This window comes from Rhinatrema bivittatum, chromosome 1 (assembly GCF_901001135.1).
Source record: "Rhinatrema bivittatum chromosome 1, aRhiBiv1.1, whole genome shotgun sequence".
NCBI classification, from domain to species: Eukaryota; Metazoa; Chordata; class Amphibia; order Gymnophiona; family Rhinatrematidae; genus Rhinatrema; species Rhinatrema bivittatum.
In genome coordinates this window covers 78,513,788-78,539,840 of record NC_042615.1, presented here as the reverse complement: position 1 = coordinate 78,539,840, position 26,053 = coordinate 78,513,788, and the positions used below count along the sequence as shown (strand labels likewise).

The 26,053-nt window shown below is 42.5% G+C and overlaps 1 protein-coding gene across 1 annotated transcript in view; it reads right to left on the bottom strand.

Annotated features, from left to right (window-relative positions):
- Positions 1-25,623, bottom strand: part of TMA16 (translation machinery associated 16 homolog) — a 105,495-nt gene extending 79,872 nt beyond the window's left edge. The window contains exon 1 of the mRNA XM_029618915.1: positions 25,445-25,623. Coding sequence (XP_029474775.1) covers positions 25,445-25,447 — 3 coding nt within the window. The 5' untranslated portion in view covers positions 25,448-25,623. The remainder of the gene's footprint in view (positions 1-25,444) is intronic.
- Positions 25,624-26,053: the final 430 nt, after the last annotated feature.

The following is a 26,053-nucleotide window of genomic DNA, read 5'->3' as shown; positions in this document are numbered from 1 at the left end:
TTGTTTGCAACAAGGATCGCTAAATGTCAGATACTAAAATAAAGAAATAGGCACAGAAGCATTAAAGTATCATAGTGTTGCCAAAACTTCCAATATCTTATGAAATTGCACAGGCAGCAAGTTTACCTTCATACATAGAGTCCCCCTTTCTTTCTTTCTTCCCCCCTCCCCCCCTCTTTTTTCATTATTCCTTTCCCTTCCCCCTCCCTCCCCTTCCCCAATCCCCTCCTTCTTCTCCTTCCCCCCCTTCCCCCTCTCTCCCTTCCCCTTCCCCCCCCTCCCCCTTCCACACAGGGTTCACTTACATGTTATCAGATTATTTTCTGTGCCTCAGACTGCTTTGTTGTTAGTTTGTTTGTTGCTTTTTACAGTGCCTTGTTTTATCTTTAACCTTTTACTAATGTTACCATTGTGCCTGCCACACTGTACAATATCTGTATGGATTTTGTTTTCATAGAACTTTGGAATTCATCCCCCTGACGCAGCCTGACGCGAAACACGGCCGTGTCGGGGCTTTGTATAACTACGTATTTACGCTTAGTATTCAAATTTTGTGCACTATTGGTGTGTGCACTCATTAAATTGTTTATGCTTCATTTATAGTGCTATTGTCCAGTTTAATTGATTGCCGCACATTCTTCTGCTGTGATTAACCTAAATGTGTGTGCCTTTAACTCCGCCCTTTATGTATGCTTGCATACCTAATTGTTAACATAAAGCATATCAACCTGGTTGTCTGTTTGAATTAAGATGCCCTTTCCTCAAAGATGTTTGAACATTAATAGAGCATATCAGATTACTCAAGTGGCTTTTCTTACGAGACCAAATGCCCTGGAAATCAAAATGATGGTGTGAGAGCATCCTTTCAAGAAGCTGTCGTTAGCGAGACTTGATGAAGAAGAGAACGAAGCAGCGCTCCATCCTGATGTACGTAGGTTTTTTGGGGGTTTTTTTTAATCACTAATGTAACTCTTGCCTCAGAAACCTGGATTGTGGTTTATAATGGTTGGGTCAGCTGATCCCATTGAGAGCAGAAACCCCAGTGTAAATAATGGTATGAAGGCATATGAGTGGGACTATGTGCAGTGTCCGCTGCCATATGAACTAATGTAAAGAAAACACTCTGGCTGTCACATGTTGAAGACAGTAGTTTGTGTATGAATGATATTATGATATACACAATTCCTAGTCAGAAACGTTCATTTTCTGTGAGTCTACCCATGCTCGAACTGATTTTATCCTCTGAGCAGATACTCAATTTGACTTCTCGAAATTGACCAGAAAAGCCCAAATTTCTTTGTAAAAGATGGACAGTCTTATGTAGGAAAAGCAATGCTTAATTGCAAGAGTTAGCTTTGATTAACCAGTTATTAATGTGAGGCAATAATGGATATGAAGATTATCTAGATGTACACGATAAGAACCAGATAGACGGAGGAGGGAGAGGAGAAAAGACCTTGTCGGGGTGAGGTGTCCGGCCCCGTTGCCCTGCTCCACCTTCCTGACGTCATTGACTGCGACTACCTTTTGCCTACAAAAACGCCGCTGCTGCGGTAGTGATTGAGGAGGGAGAGGAGAAAAGACCTTGTCGGGGTGAGGTGTCCGGCCCCGTTGCCCTGCTCCACCTTCCTGATGTCATTGACTGCGACTACCTTTTGCCTACAAAAACGCGCGACTTATTTGCGACTTGCTTGCGACGGCTGGAAGACGGCAGAGTGATTATACCTTTTTGTTCACAAACAGCTCGTTGGACTCTCCCATACCTCCCTGAGGACCAAGAGATAGCCTACAAGGAAGTTTATGTGGTAGGAACCTTCTTTCCGTAATTGTATAAATATAATGCCACATACCAAGCGCAAGGGCCGATTGCGTATGGATTCCTCTGCACCTACGCAATCTCCCCTTGCACAGCAAGTGATAGAGGGTTTCTTCACACCAATCGCAGTATCGACACCGGGTCCGTTGAAGGTGCAGGGATGGAGCAAAACCTCACCTTCCTGGACATACACACTTCTCTAAGCCCCGGAGCACCTGAAAAACCCACACACCCAACCCCGGGACACTATCAGGGGTTAGTTCATGAGAAGCAGACTGACGTTTGCAGTCTTATGAACACAGAGGAGAAACCTGGAAGTGCCAGTAAAGGGGAAAATATAACATCTGATAGGTGTGATGGAAACCTGACAACAGAAATCGCACAGATTTCACAAGTTTGTCAGGAAGGAGTGGTGTCATCTAATCTCATCATGGAAAAATTAATACAACCAGAGGTTATCACATTGGACTCCATATGGAAGGCCTTGATGACAATGGAAAATTCTATAACATTGCTAACTAAGTCTATAAATGTTTCTAATAACAAAGTGAATGATATCAATACTGTTGTTAATACCCATGAGGTTAGGATGAATGAGATCTCTACTCAATTAGCTTCTGTGAAAGATATACAAGTTAACTTGATTAAATCCGATGAGTTAATGAAGAGAAATTATGAAAGAATCGAGAACAGGATGAGATATTTAAACTTGAGAATTATTAATTTCCCAAGTATGAAATTAATCTCAGCCAAAGAATTATTTAAAAAAATATTTGGTTAATGTTCTTTTGATTCCACAAGATAAAGTACCAGTTCTTTCAAAAATATACTTTGTCCCAAATTTAGGAGAAAGAAAAGAAGTTAAAGTACCTGATGTTAATATAGAAACAGAATTAACAGCTTATCTTGAGGCACCCTCAGAAGAACAAATAGATTTTAGAGGGACACTGTTAGTTTCCTTCGTAAATGAAATGGATAGAGACATGATTTTAAGAATATTTCTTCAGAATCGTGAAAAAAAGTTTTATGATCAAAAATTATGGATCTACCCAGATCTTACGAAGGAAACCCAGATAAGAAGGAAAAAGTTTGTAGAAATGTCACAAGAGGCAAAATCCTTGGGGATCCAAGTGGTAATTAAATATCCGTGTAAATGTACTTTTACATTTAAAAACAATAAGTACGTACATTTTGATCCAGTACATCTGAGGGAATTTATAGATAAATGTAAGAATGAGAATAATGATACCCAAGTCAACTGAGGTGTATATATATATACAAAAGGGATTCTGCTAAACTTCCTATAAATTTAATTTAGAATTTTCTTTGTATGCTCCTGTTAAATCTCTGTGGTCTTTGTTTGCCTTAAAAAAGTGATACAGAAGAATGGCTTATATTGAAAGCTAGATTTCCTTTTTATTATTATTATTTAGTTGAAGTGTTATACTATAAGCTTATTTCTTGTCTGTAAGAATGTGAAAAAATGTATAAATAAAGAATTAAAAAAAAAAAAAGAACCAGATAGACCCCATGCATGTGCGAACGTATGATCTGAGGTTAGTACTGACAAGATGTGATGGTAAAAGTATATTTTTAAAATGGAGAATGAGGATGTGAGAAACAGGTATTATTGTGTACAAGGTCAGCACATAGCTTATTGGAGAGTACTGAGCATTTTTGTTAAGAAAAGATAACACAGACACAATACTGCTTAAAGAAATTACAGGCTTGTGGGCTGTTAGGTAGCCTCCCTGCTCTTTCCCCTCCACTCCCCCCTTTGCTAGAAGCAGCCTGGAACATTATTTATTTATTTTGTTTTTTTTATACCGATATTCAGCCGTGGGTATCACATCGGTTTACATGGGAACTTGTGTGATAGTATGACAACAGGTCATATTATCTTTACATTGTAACATTATTAATTTAACAGTATAGTCTCTAAATTGTAACATTTTAAATGAGGTAATAATAGCTTTATATTGTAATATACAGCCTATACAACTTTATATTGTAATAAACAGCCTATACAGCCCTCCCTTTGCTTAACTTTAAGTCTGCAAGCTTCAAGGTCACAAACAAAATGGAGAAATGACTTAGAAATATAAGACCACCACTTACTTTAAGCCAGCTAGCAGATTAAGAGTTAAATCTTGACCTTGACTGGTTTCAGTCAAGCGTAGAATAAAAAGAAATTTGCAAAAGTTGAAGCTGAAAACATGTGGTATATATCCAGATTAGTTTTAGTAAAACTTCTTTATTAAAAAGTACATTATAGACACAATGGGGTAGATTTTAAAAGCAGCGCGGACACATACGCCCGATTTTATAACATGTGCGTACATGTTATAAAAATTGGGGGTCGGCGTGCGCAAGGGGGTGCACAATTGTGCGCGCCAAGTCCGCTCTGAGCCGCTCTGCCTTCCCCGTTCCCTACCCCCACCCCACCTTCCCTTCCCCTACTTCCCCTGCAAATGGCCGCTGTGTCAGAGGCCTCTGGCCCTGCCCCCACCCCTTTTTGCAAGTCCCGGGGCTTTATGCGCGTCGCCGGGCCTTTTTAAAATAGGCCCGGCGACGCGCATAACCCTTTTAAAATCCAGCCCAATATGAATTGCGTAGAGCATTTACAGTCCCTTTTAGAGTGATTTAATAGTAGTGTTTCTATGTGAATTATTATATGATTGCTTTCATTTATACTAATGTAGATATTTTGATTATAGTTTAAGTTTAAAGAATATGTTAGGTATTAGTCACATAGTAACATATATGAGAAATAGGAAATATGAACAAACATAAGACGTTTATCATCTTAGAGAGTCCTGAAAGATACGCAATGTGTTTTTTTCATCAGTTAATTTGGCAATATATCAAGAAGGGCTATACAAAGAGATCTGACCCACGCATGTCCCATTCCAAAAGACATAACCCCAGCACACAGCACCCCAGACAGATTCCCTGCTGAGAGATGATTCTGAATAGACCGCACACCAAATCACACAATGACAAGGGATTTCCAGCACTGCCCCATCTCCAATTGAGAATCTGCTTAGCTGATTTCATTGTCTGGGGGGGGGGGGGAGGGCGGGCTTGGAGACACTCTACCAGGAAATTGATAGCTTCTGCTAGGCTTTTGCAAATAAATATTCCTTATTAGTTGGGGAATTAAGATATTTATTCTTGCTTATTATGCTGATATATAATTTGTTTGTATTTCCATTGGTGTTCTCATAAGTGCTAGTTTTACTTTTTCACTATATTATACTTGGTAAATATACTCATATCACATACAGTTGTTAGTTTTTATTATTAAAGGGAAGGGTTGGGTAATTTTCCAGGTATATTCTTTTGACTCCTCTTACTCATAACCTCAACACCCCCCCCACCCCCCACCCAGCTCCACCCGTGACAGCTAGTCATCTAGGTATGGGAAAACGAATTCCCTGGTGATGCAGGTCTGCAGCTACCACTGCAAGCATTTGATAAATATTCTTGGGGCTGCCGATAGGCCAAATGAGAGCACCTTGTACTGGTAGTAGGAAGAATTCACCTTGAAGTAAAGGTAGTGCCAATACGAAGGATGGATGGATGGATTTATGAGCATAGGCATCCTTAAGATTGAGAGCACACATTCATTCCTTGTTTTGGATGTAAAGAAGAATCACACTGAGGGAATTCACTGTGAATTATTCTCAAAATAGATATTTATTCAGTGATCTAAGATCTAAATGGGCTTCAATCCTTCTGATTTCTTGGAGGAAGAGGAAAGATTGGGAGTAGAAACCCTGACCATGCAGGGACACAGGGACTATTTCTATTGTGCAAGGGTGAAGGAATGATTACATTTCTCAGCGAAGGTGCATCCAATGAGACAGATGTGGATCAAGATTCAAGCAGTGTGGAAGGGATGGTAGCCAAGAAAAACAAATGGTATCCAGACTCCACGATTTAGAGGACCCAGAGGTCCTTTGTTATCTGACTCCATGCCTCCAAAAAGATTTTGATCTTATTCCTACTGCCTAGAACAGAGTTCGGAGGGATCAAAAATTGGTCCCTGCAAGGCAGATGACACTGCACTGCAGGAGAAGGATCCACTGCAGCTTCTGAGACTTATGCAGTTCTTCCACACAGTGTGCCCTGGAGTGTTAAGAATGCAGCATATCTGTCCACAGGCATAAGAGTCTGGTTGCTAATGGTCTACAGCTAAGCAAGGATAACATTCTTTAATCTGCACATGGTGGGTTTTCTGGCCATTTTGAGGTGGCAAACTTTTTTTTTGTAACACTGAAAAGTGTTTTTGTGGGTGCTGCAGTACAGCAAAGCAACTAAAGTAGGAAAATTGAAGAAAACAATGAAAATGAAAAATTTTAAAGGATATTGAAAAAAATATCTGGGGCGACTGAGTACAAATCCGTACTGTGCTTGGACAAATAATGACTGAGGAAGCTCTCATGGGAACTCCCACACATGCTCAGTAGAGCTCAAAGCTCTACTAGCTAGGAGATAAGTCCATTCAGTTCTGCCGATGACATCATGCACATGTAATGACTAATTTAGCCTGCTTTAATCAACAGAAAACACCTTTTCCTGCTCTCTTCTAGAATGTATATCTTTAGCTTCTTTAGTATAGACTATGCACCATTTACATGGCTCTACTCTGAATCACAGAAACTTAAAAACATGTGATACTATTCTGGCCGCAACTTCCACTGGGAAGCTATACCATGTATTTCTGTGAAAAAAAATATCTCCTTAAAATTACCCCTGAGTCCATTTCTCCAGTTTACTACTATAAACTCTTCTTCAGAACAGCATTTCTCAAATGCAGCCACTCTGAAGCCACAAAAGAATTGTGAAATCTCAGACTAAAAAAAAAATTTAAAAAAAAATTATTTTCCACTGAAAAATGCTTACTTATGGTCTATACTTTTGAGATATTTTAATTTTTGCTATCATATTTCTCTCTCCCTTCTCAGGTATAAATACTTAGGTCCACTTAGGATTTGTACAGACCTTGCACTGTTCTGGTAGCCCTCCTCTTAAGTGCCTCTACTGCTTTTGAAGATACAGCTTCTAGGTATGGACGCAATACTCTAGATAAAGTCTTGCAAATGATCTCTACAGAGGTGCTAGCATTATTCTGGCTCTTGCTGCTGCCTTCTTGTATTTGTTATGCAACCTTCAGAACATCAGATATAGTCATACCTATATCCCTCAATTTGAAGCATATCAATATCTCATCCTTTCTTCTTGTGGTGCTCACTCTCAGGCCTATCCTGTAAAGTGCGGCCGTGTTTACCCTGCTCCTAAGCCACTTCTAACTCACGTTTCGGCCGCGTTAGCCCTTCCTGTGATCCCGAATCCCCTTTAACCTACTCCTACCGCGTCCTAAATTCCCCGGGTAACCCCTTCCGCCCGCGGCATGCATACTGCATGCAAACGAGCGAATTAGCGCGATATTGCATGCAAACGAGCCAATTAGCTATTCCCCTAGCATCCCGTAACCCGCACCCCGACTAACGCTACCTTTCCCTGCCGTTTTGTCGCGCGTTTAACCTGCAAATTTACCGCCTACCCTGACCCAGGCGGTAGAGGCAGGGGTAAGGGTAGGTGGCAAGCTTTCCCCCAGCCCCCGCTCACCTGCCCCGGCCGCGATCATGGGTGCCGGTCTCCGTGGCAGCCCCAGTCCTCTCCCCTCCTCCAGAAGCCAAAAAAAAAAAGCGAAAAAAACGTTGAAGCCCCCCTCCGATGTCCGGACTGGGGCTGCCACGGAGACTGCAACGGCAAAGCGAGTTTTCAGTGTCCCCCCTCCTCTCGGAGCAGGGCGCGAAAAGCCGCCTTGCTCCGGGAGGAGGGGGGACACTGACAGCGGCGAAGCAACGCAGAAGCAACGGCGAAACGACTTTTCAGTGTCTTGAGCGGCCAATTGTACTCTTTCCCCGTGCAGGCGGCCATCTTGTCGGGAGGAGCTATCGGAGCCAGATCTTCGCGTTCCTGCTCGTGGCTCATGGCTGCAAAACAGCAAGTTTTGCCGGTGTCCGGGCTGGGGGAAAGCTTCGCCGCTGTCAGTGTCCCCCCCCTCCCGGAGCAAGGCTGCTTTTCGCGCCCTGCTCCGAGAGGGGGGACGACACTGAAAAGTCGTTTCGCCGTTGCTTCTGCGTTGCTTCGCCGCCGTCAGTGTCCCCCCCCCTCCCGGAGCAAGGCTGCTTTTCGCGCCCTGCTCCGAGAGGGGGGGGGGGGGACACTGAAAAGTCGTTTCGCCGTTGCTTCTGCGTTGCTTCGCCGCCGTCAGTGTCCCCCCCCCTCCCGGAGCAAGGCTGCTTTTCGCTCCCTGCTCCGAGAGGAGGGGGGGGGGGACACTGACAGCGGCGAAGCAACTTACTTTTGCACCCGATCGGACCAGACTTCCTGGTATCTGTCATTTCAAATGACATTTGAAATGACAGATACCAGGGAGGAGGGGAGAAGAGATGACAGCGGGGAAGCCAAAAAAAAAAGCAAAAAAACCAAAAGCAAAAAGTAAGTCGCTTCGCCGCTTCACTCTTCCCTCCTCCCGGAGCAGGGCGCGAAAAGCAGCCTTGCTCCAGGAGGAGAGAAGCGGCGAAGCGACTTACTTCTTGCTTTTGGGTTTTTTTGCTTCGCCGCTGTGTCTCTCCTCCTCCCCCAGCCCCCGCTCACCTGCCCCGGCCGCGATCATGGGTGCCGGTCTCCATGGCAGCCCCAGTCCTCTCCCCTGCTCCCAAAGCCAAAAAAAAAAAAAAAAAAGCGAAAAAAACGTTGCAGCCCCCCTCCGATGTCCGGACAGGGGTTGCCACGGAGACTGCAACGGCGAAAAAAAAGCGACAATTTTGGTTTTTTTCCAAAAGCAACTTACTTTTGGACGCCTGCACAACTTACGTTTTTTGAAGCCATCAGCAGGAACACAATCGTAGCTCCTCCCGACGAAGAAAGATGGCCGCCTGCACGGGGGGAAGCGTACAATTGGCCGCTCCAGACGTGGCGTCACGTCTTCAGCGGCCAATCCAAGTAAGGATTATAATTGACAAATCACCAATGAAGGGCAGGCCAAGGAAATAAAAAGAAACCTAACCAATGGCCAGAGGTATGAAAGATTACCTATGAGAAAATTATTGATAAAATAAAAGCGCCAATATCAGGTACTTCATTATCAGGAACACTCGGTTAACCGGCATTTCGCACAGCGTTTTTTTTTTTTTTACTGCATGTAGGCAGAGACTCTTGCAGGGAAGGGGACTCACATGCTCCTGTTTGTCCCCATAGTACTATACAGAGTGCTGGGTCACGGGAGATCGGCAGGACTACTGACAAAGTAGTAAGTGGGAAGGGAAGTGAAAGGAACCCCATATCACATCTCGGTACTGGCACTTTTTCTAGGAAACAGCACTAAAATTTCCCCTATCTGCAATAATGGCTCTCATTACTTCATCAGCAAGCACAGAAATGAAAGCATACTGAATTGGCAATTTCGTTGAAAGTGGACTGTTATAAATTTAATTTAAATATTTATATGCTACACTTCACAGCTCTAGGCAGCTTACAGACAAAAACATATATACAAGTACATAAACACACACAATTAGTATAATACAACTAAAATACACAGAAAGAAGTGCGCTGCTACAACAAACAGCCACCAGAGGACTTGAAAATACTAAAAATAACACCATCTGGAGAACTAACAGACATGTTCTTCAAATAAGATCACAACACACAGCCCAATCTACTAGAAACCAGGAGTAACAATACCAACACAAATAAGGTTTCCAGACAAGTAATACAATTTGTAACCGCCAAATATTATATAAAGAATTTTGTATATATGTAGGACCACTACCGACTGGATCTGCTAGTCAGTCAGACCCAACGTAGGAGAAGTCACATTACTTTTATTTAATATATCTTTAAAGTCCTGAATCATAGCTCAAAAAATATTGCCATGGGGAATACCAAAGCCATATAGGCTAACTTTTAATCCACAACTCGCAGCAAAATGTTAGCAGTACTTAGCTTGAAAATAATAGCAGTACTTAGCTTGAAAAATGCAGGGACTGCATTTTTCAAGCTAAGTACTGCTTAGTCCGTAGTGGTCCTACATATATACAAAATTCTTCAAATAAGATCACCATGTATGCCAATTATGCCAGCAAGTTATAAGCTTCAGTAAACAGGTACATTTTTAAATGCTTCTAAAACGTTTGAGCACGGTTTCTCTCTTAACTGCACAAGTAAAGAATGCCACATCACTGCACCTACTACCATAAAGATACTCTCTCTGCATTCTGCTAAACAAATTACTTTTACAAATGGATCATCAAGTTAGCATTTCCCAACAGACCGTAAAGTTCTCGTAAGCCTGTCAATTTCAACTAAGAAGCTTACCAGGAAACACGAGAAAACAAACAGGTTAAATCTGGAATTCAAGGCTGGCTCATCTATAAGTTGGGACATCCAAGGCAAAAAAGGTAGAGGTTTCTATAGTTTGTGACAGAATCTAAGACAGGCAAAGCAATTGAACAAGGTTGTACTATGACTGAAATAAGATTAGAACAGTTAGACAAGGCATTCTATAAATGATTTGCCTCAAAACATTCAGAGATCCGATTAGTAACCCAATGCTGATCAAAAAGACAAAAGACTTCCATCACAGAGGCCTGCAATTTTTTTCAGATGGATGGTTGTCTCTCTTTAACAAAACTTTGCCATGCTATCAGAAAGCTTGATGTTTCAAGAAAAAAAAAATCTGATTATAAGGCTACTGAAAATATTGTGCATTTTCCAAGATGTGCATCGTTCATGATGTGACTCCACAGCAAATCTACAATGCTAAAAAACATGGCTTTTTTGGCAGTGTTGCCAACTTCTATCACACTGGTGCAACTGAGGTTGGTACAGCTTGTTTTAAACAGAACAAGCACCGCACAACTATGTTTACAGGTGCAAATGCAGCACACACACACACACACACAGTTAAGCTGGTAGTGACGGGAAAGTCAGACAACCAAGAGCGTTCAAGGATGTTATCTATTTACCTATTGAACCAAGGCATACCCTAATGCATGTATAAACAACGAAATATTGTGGTACTGGTTACTCTATGCCTTAGTACCTACAGTGAAAGAGCAACAGAAAGAACTCAAAGACAGAAGATAAAGGCTATTCTGATTTTAGGTAACTGTCCAGCTTTTCCTCCTGAATCAGACTTGGTGTCTAGAAATATTTTTACCATCTTCCTTCTTACAAATTCACCTCTCTTTTACAGCTAATGGATCAGAAAATTATTGAAACATGAAATCCATCTAGAGAAGGGATTTTATGAGGAAGCTATTCAACTATGAAGGCACTCTACAAGAATGCAATTTTCAATGTGGCATGTGTCTGATCTGCTTTAGCAAATAAAACTTTAAAGGCTTGGAGAAAATAGGCCAGTAGTGATTTTTGCGGGAGTATCTTGGATGAAGAAGAGCATGAAGGTTTCAATGTGCGAGAGAATAAAACGATATGGCCAGGATCATCAGAAGGGATTAGCAAGGTCAGCTATTGACCATGGCACCAGGCCTAGGGGCACAGACATGCCTCGTCGGCAAATAGGCAAATAGGGCACCAGTATTCCATGCTACAGCTGTAACAGCAGGAACTCTCTAGAGCAGCGAACCTCAACCAATCTGTAGCATGCTACCTGCAGCCAGCGGGGCCGAAGACTGGAGTCACTGGCCACTGCCAGAGACCAGGCCAGGGGGGCCGAAGAGTAAGCTGTTCAGCTGGGGGCCAGTGTGTGCGGTGAGTGTGCATGTGAAAGGGGGAGGGTGCTTGTGTGTGGTGTGCGTGCATGTGAGAGGGGGAGGGTGCTTGTGAGTGTCCATGTGTGAGAGGGGGCGAGAGCTGGTGTGTGTATGTGTGCGCGTGTGAGAGGGGAGGGTTCGTGTGTGTGAGAAAGACTGATCGGCAGGCGACACGTGTGTGTGTGTCTGGTTGGGGAGATGATTAGTGGGTAAGCAACAGAAACTGGTCCTGAGGGTGTGAGAGAGACAGCCACTGGTTGTGGTACCTTGAGGGCAGCTACTGCTGCTTCTGATGTGGCCTGCAAGGTACATGAGTAAGAGAACTGCTGGAGAGGGTAAGTAAAGGTGGCTTAAGTTCATTTTTCTTGATTGTCATTTTAATTATTGGGTATTATGTGCTGTCTGCTGTTCTGAAATATTTTATTGGTGTATGGAGAATTTTTAATAATTTTTAAGAGTTTTTAATTGTTAGATGTCATTCTGTTCATCAGCTGTTTTGAAACATTTATTCATATAGTTTTATTTATTTATTTATTTATTTTTGGTTTTTATATACCAGTCTTCTTGCATTATATGCAAATCAAATCGGTTTACATTGAACATTTAAACTTGCTTGAAAAAGCATTACATGTAACAAAGAACATCAAAACATGAAAAACCTGTTGGAACAAAAAAAATAAAACACAGAGTATGAGTTGTTCATCTTTAACAGGAAAAAGCAAAAAAAATAAATAAATATATATATATTAGTGTATATATTAGTATCAGGAACTTGTCACTTAAGAACTCCTATCATATTTGCTTATCACAAAAGCACAGCAAGATCGAGAATAAAAAGCGGGAATCTTTTCTATTTTACATATTATGAAGGAGATGGATCATTTACAATTTACATTTACAATTTACATTTACATTTACAATTATTTCCATGTAGGGATCTAAAGCAGCTTTGCTTTTTCTGTTTTCCTAATTGGAGGTGTATTGGTGTTTAGGGCCCGGTTTAATATTTGTAGTTTTGCCTGTTTATAGGTAGGGTTGTTCCATTTGAGTGCATGCCATAATTCAGGTGTAACTTTGTGCTGATTAGTTTGTATGCATTATTGCAGATCTGGTACTGTTAGGTGCTATATTTCTGATTCAATTTCTCCCATTTTGTATTGCTTATAGAGTGGCTTCTTTGGGTTTCCATTTGTGGTCTTTCTGTACTTGGTGATGGTCTATCTTTTGTGTATGACCAAGATGAGGTATTTAACTAGCATGTAGGCTATTAAAATACCTTACCTTACCCCAGACGAGCGCACTGTTTAACCCGCAGTTAGACACGCTTTCACAGCCCCTTATGCTATAAGTGGATTAGCTTGTCCAACGCGCCGTGAAACTAATAGCACTTATCACATGCAAATGCATGTCGATGAGGCTATTAGTTATTCACTCCACATGCTAAAAAAAACGTTTACGCTCAAAAATCAATGTCTGCCCAGAGCAGGCGTTAATTTCTGAGCACCCCAAAAAGTTGTATCCAGTCATTCTGGATACAACTTTCCAGTTCACTAAGCTCTTTCAGAATTTAGGGAAAAATGCAAATGGAGAGCTCATCAAAAATAAAACCTTTACATAATTCAAGAGACATTTACAAGAACAATGAAAATTCCACTCAGCAACAACAGCAGAGGTGATCACGGCTCGGCAAAAGAAAAGTGCTTCCTCCTCTTTTGGGTAGTTTTACACAGATCAGGATAAATCCAGATCTTCTGCCCTACAAAAGAAACATTTTGAACCAATAGAACAAGATAGGACTCTGTCCCTGTCTTTCTCAAACAAACATAGTCAATAAAGTGGCCCTTTCCACTTCTCTTTCTGATGATTTTGCCAGGATAGCAGTCATATGACAGCTCTTGAGCATCCTGTTCTCTTGGCATCCCCTCCTTAGGCCTTCTCGCTGGTAAATAGTAGGCTTTGCTATAAAGGATGGCTTCAGCTGAAGTTTTCAGCAATCTGAAAAATACATTTTGAGCAGGCAACAAAACTTCCAGCAGTTCTCTGGGAAAGTTTAAACATCTTTCACCGCACGTTCCAATGCCTCCACTTTCCTGTGAATCACCAACTTATCTTGCTTTAAGGCTGCACGGGAACAGGCCAATGCAATATCAGCACGCGTTAAACGGGTGCTCGTGATTGAGCGCCTGCTCTCAACGCACACAGATACACCTCTCCCGGCCTCCCGATTTAATATTTAAAATGGGCTGCCGCGGTAAAAAGGAGGCGCTAGGGGAAATTTTGCGTCCCTAGCACCTCCTAGGCATCAGGCGCCCAGGAGACGTGACTCTCAGCAGGTTAGGAAAAACGGAAGCTCAATTAATGAGCGTCCATTTTCCTAACCCATGGCTGTGCTCAGGTTAGGAAAACAGACGCTCGTAAAATTGAGCACCCGTTTTCCTAACCTGACCACCGGTGCTTTTTTTTATTTATTTTTTTTTTTAATGCCAGGATATTAAATCGGAGGAACTATAGAAAAAAACAGTATTTTCTGCTTTTCTGTAAACTTTTGGGTCTCCTCAAGAATTAATGCCTGTTCCAGGACAGGCAATTTTTGAGAGCAAAAATGTGCACATTGGGCTCACTTTTTTTTTTTTGCATGGGGGGGGGGGGGGGTAATAGCTAATAGCCTCATCAACATGAATTTACATGTGATGAGCACTATTAGCTACACGTTAACCCACGTTGCATTGGGAGTTTAGATGCGCATCCAAAACGAGCATCCAATCGCATGTTGAGCCATGCACTGGCCATAGCACAATATTGCATCGGCCTGGAAATTTGTAACACCTCTATTCAAGGCCTCAATTCTCCCAAAGTTGTCTCAAAGAGAGGATTCTTGGATTTGAACCAGAGAGTCTAACTTAGTGGCCAAAATCCACTATAACATGAGCAACTGGAAATAGATTTCTCCATGGAAACCAAAGCTGTCCAAATGGAGTCAAATAATTTAAGTAACCCTGGTTTCAGCACAGTCCAAAGATGAAATCAATGACATACATGCAGCAGAACTATTTCCTCTTTGCATAACTGATTTCTACTGCAGGAGATTAATGCTGCTCTGGGCTCCAACAGCATCCTGGACCACCTACGCAGGGGGTTGTCCCTAAAAGATGCATCATCGCCCACTTCAGCCCTCAAAGCTATCAGGGAAGTGAACCATGTTCCAACTCCAAACTCTCTGCTCTCATTCCCAGAAGGAACTGGCCCTGGATCTGGGGGCATGTTTCAGACCTCAGGGCCAAGAGATATCTTGCTCTCCCCATCTCCAACTGGGCTTCAGTCACTCTCGGTCTGATAACGGAGGAAATCAATGTTAATACATACGAAATCCACATTACAAAAAAAGTCTATTGGACTTATGCTCAGAGCTGCAGAGGGATTGCTCCTCCTCCTTCCCCTTGAAATTTCATGAAATTAGCTAGCACAAGCAACGAAAAAAGTAGAACAGCTACCAGCAGTATTCAGCAGCTCAACACTGGCTGTGCACCTACACCACAGCCATTTTTAATTTTCACCCTCTTCTTTTTTAACCACATTCTAAATTATTTTGCCAACATATGTACAAATCATTATGCCAATGAAGTTTCCTCAATCTTTCTTCTGGAACACTATGGCACTGAGGAGCACTACAGTGGTAACAGTGACTTGGGAATGCACAAGTCTGAGAAAATTAACCCTAGTGTTACAATTTCATTCAAACACAGGAAGCACTAACTAGCTTTCAGAAACTTTTTGTAGAAATGGCCCAAGTAGGCTAAGGGAAGACTCCTCTCTTTGCTTGATATATGAATTCCTTAACCCTGCAACAAAACTCTAGGGCTCAACTCAGTTTTGTTAGTGGACTTATTTTTATTTGAGTAAATCTGAACTTGCCTCAATGGATTCTAATCAACACCATGCTCCAGCTACCAGAAAGAGAGGTCCAGAGAGGTAGGAAGCAGTGACTGGTACCAACAATGCCTCCTGATGCTTGTGTAACTGAAATACAGCCTGCCACATATACTCAGTCCCAAGTGCCGGCATGCTATATGCCACCAAGCCCTGCTGCTACCAATACACCCTTACCCCAGATACTGAAACTCAAGGAGATCCCACTGTTGCCACTATTGCTACCTCTCATCCTTAGGCCCAGAGAAGAGCCCATTGCTGACAAAACAGATGCTGTACCTACAGCTGTTCTGGGGAAAACCTTACTATTGCTCTGGCTGCTCCAGTCTAGACCAAGAAAGATCCTGCTGTCACACCATTGCTTCTCTCTCAAGTTGCAGGATCCCAGCCTACATTCAAGGATATCATGCTCATTCCACACTGGAGAGAGTAAGCCAGAAAAGTCTGACAGCATGAGAGAAATCAAAAACAAATAAATGATGGAGTAAACAAAAATGCTAATCTATCTACCATTAATGATGTCAAGGATATTCAGTCTGCCTCAAGTGACCTCTTCAAGCGCTGTTTGGAAAGAGTTAATACCAACTACAGTCAACAGTGCAGAATTTCAGCAACAATGAAAGGTTACAAGTACCTGTTAGTAACTTATGTTTCTCTAGTCTGAGCGTGCATCACATATACAAAAAGACCCTGGCTATCATCCACTTTGATAAGACCAATTCATTTACATTTCAATTTGTTTCCAGTCCCTGGATTAGAATGATTTTCTGTCAAATGGCCTTGGAACTGCAAAAGGGAAGAACTTATTAGTTACTTGAGCATTTAGCAGAACACTGATTTGACACCCAACGTGCACCAGACTTTTAAAAAGTGCCCCTAGCAACAGAACAATTCTCTCTGAAGAAGTGGGCAATGCTGGCAGAATGTAAAACAAATGTCACTGGATTCTAAAAGCCATTCTAGTTTATAATCACATTTGATTGAAAGCTTATTTAACCAACAAAGCAAAAGATTGATGCTACCTAGCAACTTCTACCCTATGTCCAATTCTTTCACGTCTCCAAAAAGCACTATAAAAGGAAAGTTGTAATTTTGCCAACTCTCCTTCATTCTTCCTAATCCCTTGTATGATGGAAGGATTTTCTCTAATGAACTCACATGTTCACCATAGCATCCCCCTACTCAAAGCCATTGAGAATAAAAGCTTTGAGTACAAACAGTAAAATATTATGGCTATATATGCTTCTGTTTTCTAACACGTTTTGTTGTGTCTAGCTGTGATTTCTGACAGCAAGTTTTGGCTGACATTCTCCCTTGGTTTCTCAAACTTCCGCCATGCCTCTTCTGTTCATCCGTGTCTTTCTCCTCTTTTGCTCCAACCTTGAGAGCTACACTCCACTCTAATTTCTTTCCAGCCTCAACCCTCTTATTCCACACCAGGTTCCAGAACCTCCAACATGCAAATACTCAAACTAAACCAAATGTTATTAAAATAGTTGAGCAGAAAAAGTTAACAAATGATTTAAGATTCCAGCTTTCAGGACTACCAGAGTCCCTTCCCTCAGGTAATGCCACGCCAAGTTAAACAGTGTTCATGTGAAACAGACAAGCTCAAAAACTATCACACCCTCTCCTGTTTCACCAGTAGTTTCTCCCAACTTACCAAACTTATCCGGACTAAGCCGGACAAAGCCGCGCGCCCCTTCGGAGCGCGCGGCTTAGGAGGTGCGCCGGCGCCGCAGGCAGCCCGTTCTTATAGGCAGTCGCTTGCCTATGACGTCAGTCCCAGATTTCTCTCACGCCGAGTCTCCCAGCTGTTCTCAGCGGTGTTAATCGGGAAACGCACTCGTGTGGCAGATGGTAAGCTGGTTTGAGCCCTTCTGTTCCCCAGTGAGTGTATGGGGAGGAAGAGAAAATTGAAGAGCTTTCCTGTCTCCCCAGTAGTAACTAGAGGCCCCATGGACAACCACGTCACTCGACGGGTTGAAACGCCAACGGGGGACGACTCAGGGGAGCATTTTTCTGCTTCTCTGAGCCCCGGCGATGGTCCGAAATTTCCACCTCAACCGACGACATCATTACCAATGTCTCTGGAGATGGCAAAAACAAGCACCTCAAAAGATAATGAGGTAAGCTTGGGGAATGCCGATATGGCTTTAGGAGCTTCGACTCCTATAGATAATTTATCATTATCATTGTCAGGAGAAGTTTTGCGGCCAGAACAATGGCCCACGACCCCTCCAGACAATGTAACGTTGGTAGATATATGGAAAATGATTTCGTCTGTAAATGCAAATATTCACCAAATGAAATTATCTTTACCAATGATTGTAAATGAAAATAAGTTGAAAATTGAAGATCAGGGAAAGAAAATAATGAGTGTGGAACAAGAGTTGGGAAAATTGACAACAAAGGTGAAAACATTACAGGATACTGAAGCTATCCATATAAAGGATAGCTTTGCTATCCATAAAGATTTGGAATATTTAGAGAATATGATACGATATAGAAATTTGAGATTGGTCAATTTCCCACAGACTAGACTCCTCTCACCCAAGGAAATGTTCTTAAAATATCTTAGAGAAATAATCCAGTATGAGGTTAAAGATATCCCACAAATTTCTAAGATCTTTTATTTTCCTAGTAAACAGAGTAGAGATAATAAAGAGGTGTTAGAGGGGCAGGTGGAAGACTCAACAATTGGAGTCTCCACCTTTCTGGAGGAATCCATCGATATAATCAATAAGAGAGCAACACTGTTTGTATCATTACAGTTGGAATCTGAAAAAGATAAATTATTTAGAGATTTTTTTAGATTCAAGGAATTAAACTTTTGCGGTCAACCCATACAAATGTTCCACAATGTTTCTAGAGTCACCCAAGTGAAGAGAAAGCACTTTCTGTCCCTAAAAACTAGATTACTAGCTTTAGGGGCAACTTTCTTTTTAAAGTACCCATCTTCATGTTTTGTAACATATCAAGGAAATAAGTATAGTTTTAATGATCCAATGCATTTGGAGACCTTTTTGCAGGATAAGACTAGTGTTGAAGGAAGTAATGTGGCCCAATAAAGGTAGGGAATCTCTCTCATCGAATCTTTGTTAATATGGGAACTTTTTGTTGTTATCTCTCCCCCTATTATGGGTTCAGTAATTAGTTATGAATGATTTGTGTATGTATTTTGGATAGTTATGATCTGTAAATTGCTATCCGTATATTTTGTTTAAATGGATTTTAAATGAAATTCAATAAAAATTTAAATTACAGTGTTCATGTGGAAAAGAATGCTATGACAAGGAAATTTATTTTTTGGATCGTGGTTTGTTCAATATGAAGATTACACAGACAAAAAAATATTACAAAATGAAAACTGTGATCCTACTGCAATTTAAAAAAAAATCTTTCAAAAGAAAAATACACATTTGTATTGTGCATTCTATTTACAAAATAAGGGGGAGGTGAGTTAGCATCAGGCAGGCAACCAGTCATAAAACACATGTGAAACTCAGTCCTCCAAAGAAACCAGCTAATCGTCCCATGAAATCTTTTAAGGGTGGAATTCCACAAAGTTAACAGGACTCAAGACATACAGCCACCATGGTAGGATAGTAATTTTAAGTAAATGAATATGACCTGTTAGGGACAGCAGTAAATATATCCAGAAGACAGACACCTCAGTCTTCTACAGTTTTGAAATTTTGATAGTATATAGAGCAGAGATATTTTTAGAAAGCCACACTCCCAGACATTTTAAAGGAAAATCATCCCCCCATTCTGCATCAACCCCTGTAGTACATAACAACATTTTTAAAATGCTTATGGTGTTCAGTTTGTCTACCCCTCTGTCCATCTGTCTTGTGAAGCTGACATCACAGACAGGGACTAGCAGGCAGGTGAAAAAAAAACGAGTACTGGGGATGGCAGTGTTCCCCACATCCTGACAGACATGTGCATAAGGTCCTTCCTTTACTGCTACCACCCATCCCGATGCCTCTCCTCATGCTTCTGACTGCTGACTACTTCACTGGGTACTTGAGGCTGCAGGCAGGATGAAAACATGGTGGGGGGAGGGAGTAGGTAGACAAGGTAGAGTATGGGATAACACCACAAAGCAGAAACTGCAACACCTTCGCAATATCACCACCACAGACAAATGTAACCCCCCACAGCAACTGTACCCACACCACCTACCACACTAGCACCATCAAAAACCTTTTCCTAAGTAAAAAACAAAAAACTCTTAGTTGCCACACAATTCTAGACTTCTTTTTTTTTTTATCCTTTACAAATATAGTAAAATCAGAATTCCACAATTGTGTCATATACAACACAGCACTGGGAATACAAACAGGTATATGCTATGTATTCTCTCACACTTTTTATGTACTAATGCTATGATGAATTGTTAGCTATACTTGATATGTTAAATACTTTGTTTTAAGATTCTAAGGCTTATACTTTCATAAATTTACTAACAGGCCGATACAGTACAGTGTGCTCCGTACTGTTAAACCGTGTTTGGATGCGCTAGCTTTACCCCTTATTCACTATGCATGTTGATTGCCCTATTAGTTATTCCCGCGCGATTCAGAAAGTAAAATGTGCAGCCAAGCCACATATTTTACTTTCAGAAATTAGCGCCTACCCAAAGGTAGGCGCTAATTTCTCTCGGCACTGGGAAAGTGTACAGAAAAGAAGTAAAAACTGCTTTTCTGTACACCCTCCAACTTAATATCATGGCGATATTAAGTCAGAGGTCCCAAAAGTTAAAAATAATTAAAAATGAAAAAAATAAATAAATTGAAAATCGGCCCGTGGCTCGCAAACTGGACGCTCAATTTTGCCGGCGTCCGGTTTCCGAACCCGTGGCTGTCAGCGGTTTGAGAACAGACGCCGGCAAAATTGAGCGTCAGCTGTCAAACTCGCTGACAGCCGCCGCTCCTGTCCAAAAAGAGGCGCTAGGGACGCGCTAATGTCCCTAGCGCTTCTTTTTACCGCCGGCCCTAATTTAAATAATTTTATTTACTGAATCGCGTGCGCAGGAGCGTGGCCTGGGCGCTCGCCCGCTCTCCCGCGATTTTTACTGTATCGGCCTGTAATATTGCTATGTTGCAATGTGTGATTAGAACTTATATTTTATGTAAACTGAATTTTTTTAAATGAGTTTTTGGTAAATAAAGAATTAAAATGTGACAGGACACTTTATTGGTTTTTAAAAAATTCTATACTGCATCATCCTATATTTTGAGTGGTTTACAAGTATCCTGTTCAATCAAAAAATCAACACACAGCCAGGCACTTTCAGTAAAAAGTTTCTCTCACATTGCCTATTCCTCCACAGGCAGCAACACAGTTCCATTTCCTGATACCACAGAGCCATCAAAAACATTTATAACAGGTATCTCATATTTAGGTTGCAAACTAGTCCTGACCTTCTGTGTGAAGTCCATCCAAGCTGCTAAACATCCATAGGTAGATAGCCCTTAGCTTATCTAGGCCATGTCCAGATGAGCCACTGCCTCCCCTGACTGCTTTCTGTCCTTGGCATCTGCTTCCTAGAGAGATTCTGGTTCCTCTATGAATGCCCTCTGCTGGTTTTCCCTGAATCTAAAATTTTGTAAATAATTTAAGGTGTAACTGTTTGTACAGGTGTATTCTAATCACTTTTTTTCTCTTTGAATGCTTTAGGACATTTATGACTATGCATTGTAAATATTTTTTCTCTGTTCAGTTAAAAAAATTTTAAATTTTAACTATGTTTGCCCTGTTTACAATGTATGTTCTTAGTTCTATGTATCGCCGCTCAGGCAGTTTCCTGTTCCTTGTAAACCGGTTTGATTTGTATTTAATGCAGGAAGATCGGTATATAAAAATCAAAAATAAATAAATAAATAAATATTCTGGTTAATTCAAGGCACATGAAAGATGGGTGAGTAATGGTTTAGAAGTACTAGAAATGGTTTAAATTTATTTTGTAATTTTGTTTTACAAGTTTTATGTTACATGGTTTTATTATGTATATTTTATGTAATCCATGATGAACATTGTGAAACCAGCAGAATATAAACTGAATTAAATAAATTAAATAAATAATCATGCAATCACTGTTACTTTTCCTTGTCAGTTTTTCCAGGCCTACAATTCCCAACTGCCTTTTTCTTAAAGCAGCATTTCTAACTGGCTTTAAGCTAAGGAACTACCTCTCCCAGATGCCTCCTGCCCTCCTTTTTACTTTCTTCACTTAGGACCAACCTGTCTCTCTTCCCACAATATCCTGTGCAGCTCTGGCTGGTTAACATCTCTGTACCCTGGTATTGCTTCTGGTTACACGAGACTCATCTCATTACTGAGGTGACATCAACCATGTGCCCATTAAAAGCATGAATGACAACTAGAGAAGTTAACTTCCAACATCCCAAGAACTTAGTAGAATGGGCACTAAATATCTTTATGACACAAAACCTTGGAATGACATTATATTGCTAAACAGTACCAGATGTTAGCTGCATTTTTTCAACTTTTGTATGTTCGTCTTAGATTCATAACATTAACACAAGTTTTAATAAAATAAATGTTCATTTTTATTTGTAATTACTGGTCTGTTTTCCTAACTAATCAGTACATAAATTGCCCTTTCCAATCCAAATTACTTTTCTAAATGTGATCACATGGCAACTTACTGACCAAGAAGAGCCATTAGTTATGCACTGCTGACCCATTACTGTAAGAAGCAAAACTGTGTCTTCCTTGCTGACCATACTGATGCGGATCTGCCACATAGTTCAGTAACATCAATGAAAAAAACAATAAGCATACAGATGCTCAGAGCAATATATAATCACCACAGTGATATACTAAATTATAATATGAGCTAACTTACATAACAAGAATGTAATTGTACAATTTATGTCTTCCTGTAGTTTGAGCATAATGGTATTGCTCACTTGTTACATGAACAGAGTGAGATCCCCCTTTGTGTAAGTATACAAAGGAGTTGAATCTGAACACATTTGAAACTGGTTAGCAGTAGTGCCAAGCATCAAGACTACCGGTCACAAGTTTCAAACTTGTGCTACTTCAACCTAGGGAAAAGCAATGTTTTTAAAATCCACCCTTTTAAGCAATTAAATTAGAATGGTTTAAAGCTTTAACCGATATCAAACTGACAAGGGCTTGAAGGACCCAGTGCCGAATTGACACTGGCACAGGACTCACCTACACTCAACTCCAACATTCATTGATGTTTCTCCGCCCAAAACCTCACAGCTGCTGCTTGGTTGTTGAACTGGGCTCCAGCTCCACTCCAGCACTGTCCCCTGCCACCCCCTAAACTTATTGGTTAAACCACTGTTTCAACTAGTGTGCTATCAAGATGTGCCACAGAAAAGTAACCACTGCCTGATACTCATATCCAGACTAGCACTTGGGGTCTGCTCTTAATGCAGTGCAGTAACTAGAAACACCAGCAGTGGCTCTTAAACAATCTTTTCTGAGAACGTGTAATTATGTATGCGTCTCCCTACTAGCTACAGCATAAGCCACAGTGTGTGGAAATTAACGGGCATGGATGGCTGGGGACCAGTGTGTGTACAGTGTGCTGTACACACACTGCATACAGTAACTCTTCCTTGAGTCCTTTCAGCCTCTCTTATCCCCAGGCTGCGTATGACAGAGAAAGCATGCGCAGAGCCCTGGATGTGACTCACTTTCGGGCCAATCCTGTAAAGTGCGGCCGTGTTTACCCTGCTCCTAAGCCGCTTCTAACTCACGTTTCGGCCGCGTTAGCCCTTCCTGCGATCCCGAATCCCCTTTAACCTACTCCTACCGCGTCCTAAATTCCCCGGGTAACCCCTTCCGCCCGCGGCATGTATATTGCATGCAAACGAGCGAATTAGCGCGATATTGCATGCAAACGAGCCAATTAGCTATTCCCCTAGCATCCCGTAACCCGCGCCCCGACTAACGCTACCTTTCCCTGCCGTTTTGTCGCGCGTTTAACCTGCAAACTTACCGCCTACCCTGACCCAGGCGGTAGAGGCATGGGTAAGGGTAGGTGGCAAGCTTTCCCCCAGACCCCGCTCACCTGCCCCGGCCGCGATCATGGGTGCCGGTCTCCGTGGCAGCCCCAGGCCTCTCCCCTGCTCCCGAAGCCAGAAAAAAACGTTGCAGCCCCCCTCCGATGTCCGGACTGGGGCTGCCACGGAGACTGCAACGGCAAAGCGACTTTTCAGTGTCCCCCCCCTCCTCTCGGAGCAGGGCGCGAAAAGCCGCCTTGCTCCGGGAGGAGGGGGGACACTGACAGCGGCGAAGCTTTCCCCCAGCCCGGACACCGGCGAAGCCAGAAGACAGCGGCGGAGAAACGGCGAAACGACTTTTCAGTGTGTCCCCCCCCCCTCTCGGAGCAGGGCGCGAAAAGCAGCCTTGCTCCGGGAGGGGGGGGGGTCACTGACGGCGGCGAAGCAACGCAGAAGCAACGGCGAAACGACTTTTCAGTGTCCCCCCCCCCTCTCGGAGCAGGGCGCGAAAAGCAGCCTTGCTCCGGGAGGGGGGGGGGACACTGACAGCGGCGAAGCTTTCCCCCAGCCCGGACACCGGCAAAACTTGCTGTTTTGCAGCCATGAGCCACGAGCAGGAACGCGAAGATCTGGCTCCGATAGCTCCTCCCGACAAGATGGCCGCCTGCACGGGGAAAGAGTACAATTGGCCGCTCAAGACGTGATGTCGTGATGACAGATACCAGCGTGGCGTGAAGCCTTAGGCCCGCGCACCCAGGATCCTGTATAGGCGCACTATCCAGTATCCTGGGTTGCGCGGGACTAAGGCTTTTCGGACGCGGCTTACATTTACATATAATTAGGCTTCAGGATCGAGCGGTAGGTGAGCTGCACTGTGCGGGCGGTAACCGCGGGTGCCGTAGGCACTAACGCAGCTCTTCCTACCGCACGATACAGGATAGGCCTATTTGAGTGTTGGACACAGCAGCAGTGAGAGACTCTAGCAGCCACATACAGCAGTCAAGATAACTAACTGATCTGGCGCCCATAGTATACCAACATCTCTCTTTTCCCACACTTGTATCAAAAGGGAGCTAGTCCATTGTCTATTTTTAAATTTGGAAGAGAGTTTGGCAGGGCTTTCAGTGCTTCCCTAGTTCTTCTTATGATCATGAGTTTTTTCCATGTCTGCACTGCCAACTCCATGCCTCCATGTGGAGGGTTGTGTGCCACATGGTATTCTTGTTAAGATAAATATGACCTGGTCTTGAAAAGATTGGGATAAGTGCCCCACTGTTATCTTTGTCTATGGCAATATTCTATAACTGTGAATAGATATTTGCTGTTAATCCCCATTCAGAAGAAGATTTTTTTTAAAGGTGCTTTCCCACCACTATTACATATTAACTCTTAAACATGTCTCTCTTCTATGAGTTTATATGCCAAAAATCGCCAGGATATTTAGGATTTTCTTTTCTATAAACCATTTTGTATCAGTCATTTCCGTAGAACCACAACATTTTCTTTGTGGTCTCTTTTACCCCCCACTGCTCATGAAAGACATCAAGGTAAAGAGAAACTTTCCAATCGCTATTCTATCCTTTTTCCAGAAACGTCTTTACACATCAAGGAATCCCAACAAGGAGTATCATTCTGACTGTTGTCACGAGCTCTTCTACCACAGTTGTACAGATTCCCGATTCTCTAAAGACGAGCCAGGCACAGTGTGCCTTTTTTTTTTTTTTTTTTTGCGCAGCTACTCTTAAGAGCAGTAGAACTGAATTAAGCTCTACCAGTCGGCAGCTCTAGGACGCTCTGACCCCACAGGAAAATCCCCCATTTTGTGCCTACGGGGAAAACTTTCCGGACATTTCCGGCCTCCAGAGTAACAAGTACCGCACATCTGCACCCACCATCGTGATGCTTTCCTTTCTCCAAAAGTCTCGCGCTCGCCTGGTCTCCGAGACGTTGCAGCTCGCTCCAGACACAGCGCGCGGCACACGTTAACACGGGAGCGAGTGGCGCGCCTCCGTAATAGGAAGCGGAAACTGTTGTGCGTCGCTCAGGAACGTCAGGACTCCGTGCACGCTATGATTCCCCACCGAGCCGGAAAGTTCCGAACGGTTTTTGCTGCAAAGCCGAAGAAAACCCCACAACAGCGCAGGATCAACTGAGGAGGCAGAGCAAATGCCTTGGTTAGATCGCTCTTCGTTACATGGAGGAGGCCTTGCCGGGAAGCCCTGCGATGTGTAATGCAACCACACTTTACTAGTTCCATCAAATTGCCCTGTGTTCCCCCAGGCTTGTCGGTACTTTGTTCTACTAGTAATTCCTACAGTATTCTATATGAAAATGTATATTTCCTATTCGTCCACCAGACCACGCCAGACTGAAGGGTTTTTCTCCCCTACCAGCAGATGGAGACAGAGAATCAAAGCTTACTGTACACAGCTGTACTTAAGGCACTGTGCTTAAGTACAGCACTCACTGTTCTGGCGCCCTCATTCTCTGCCCTTTCTTAT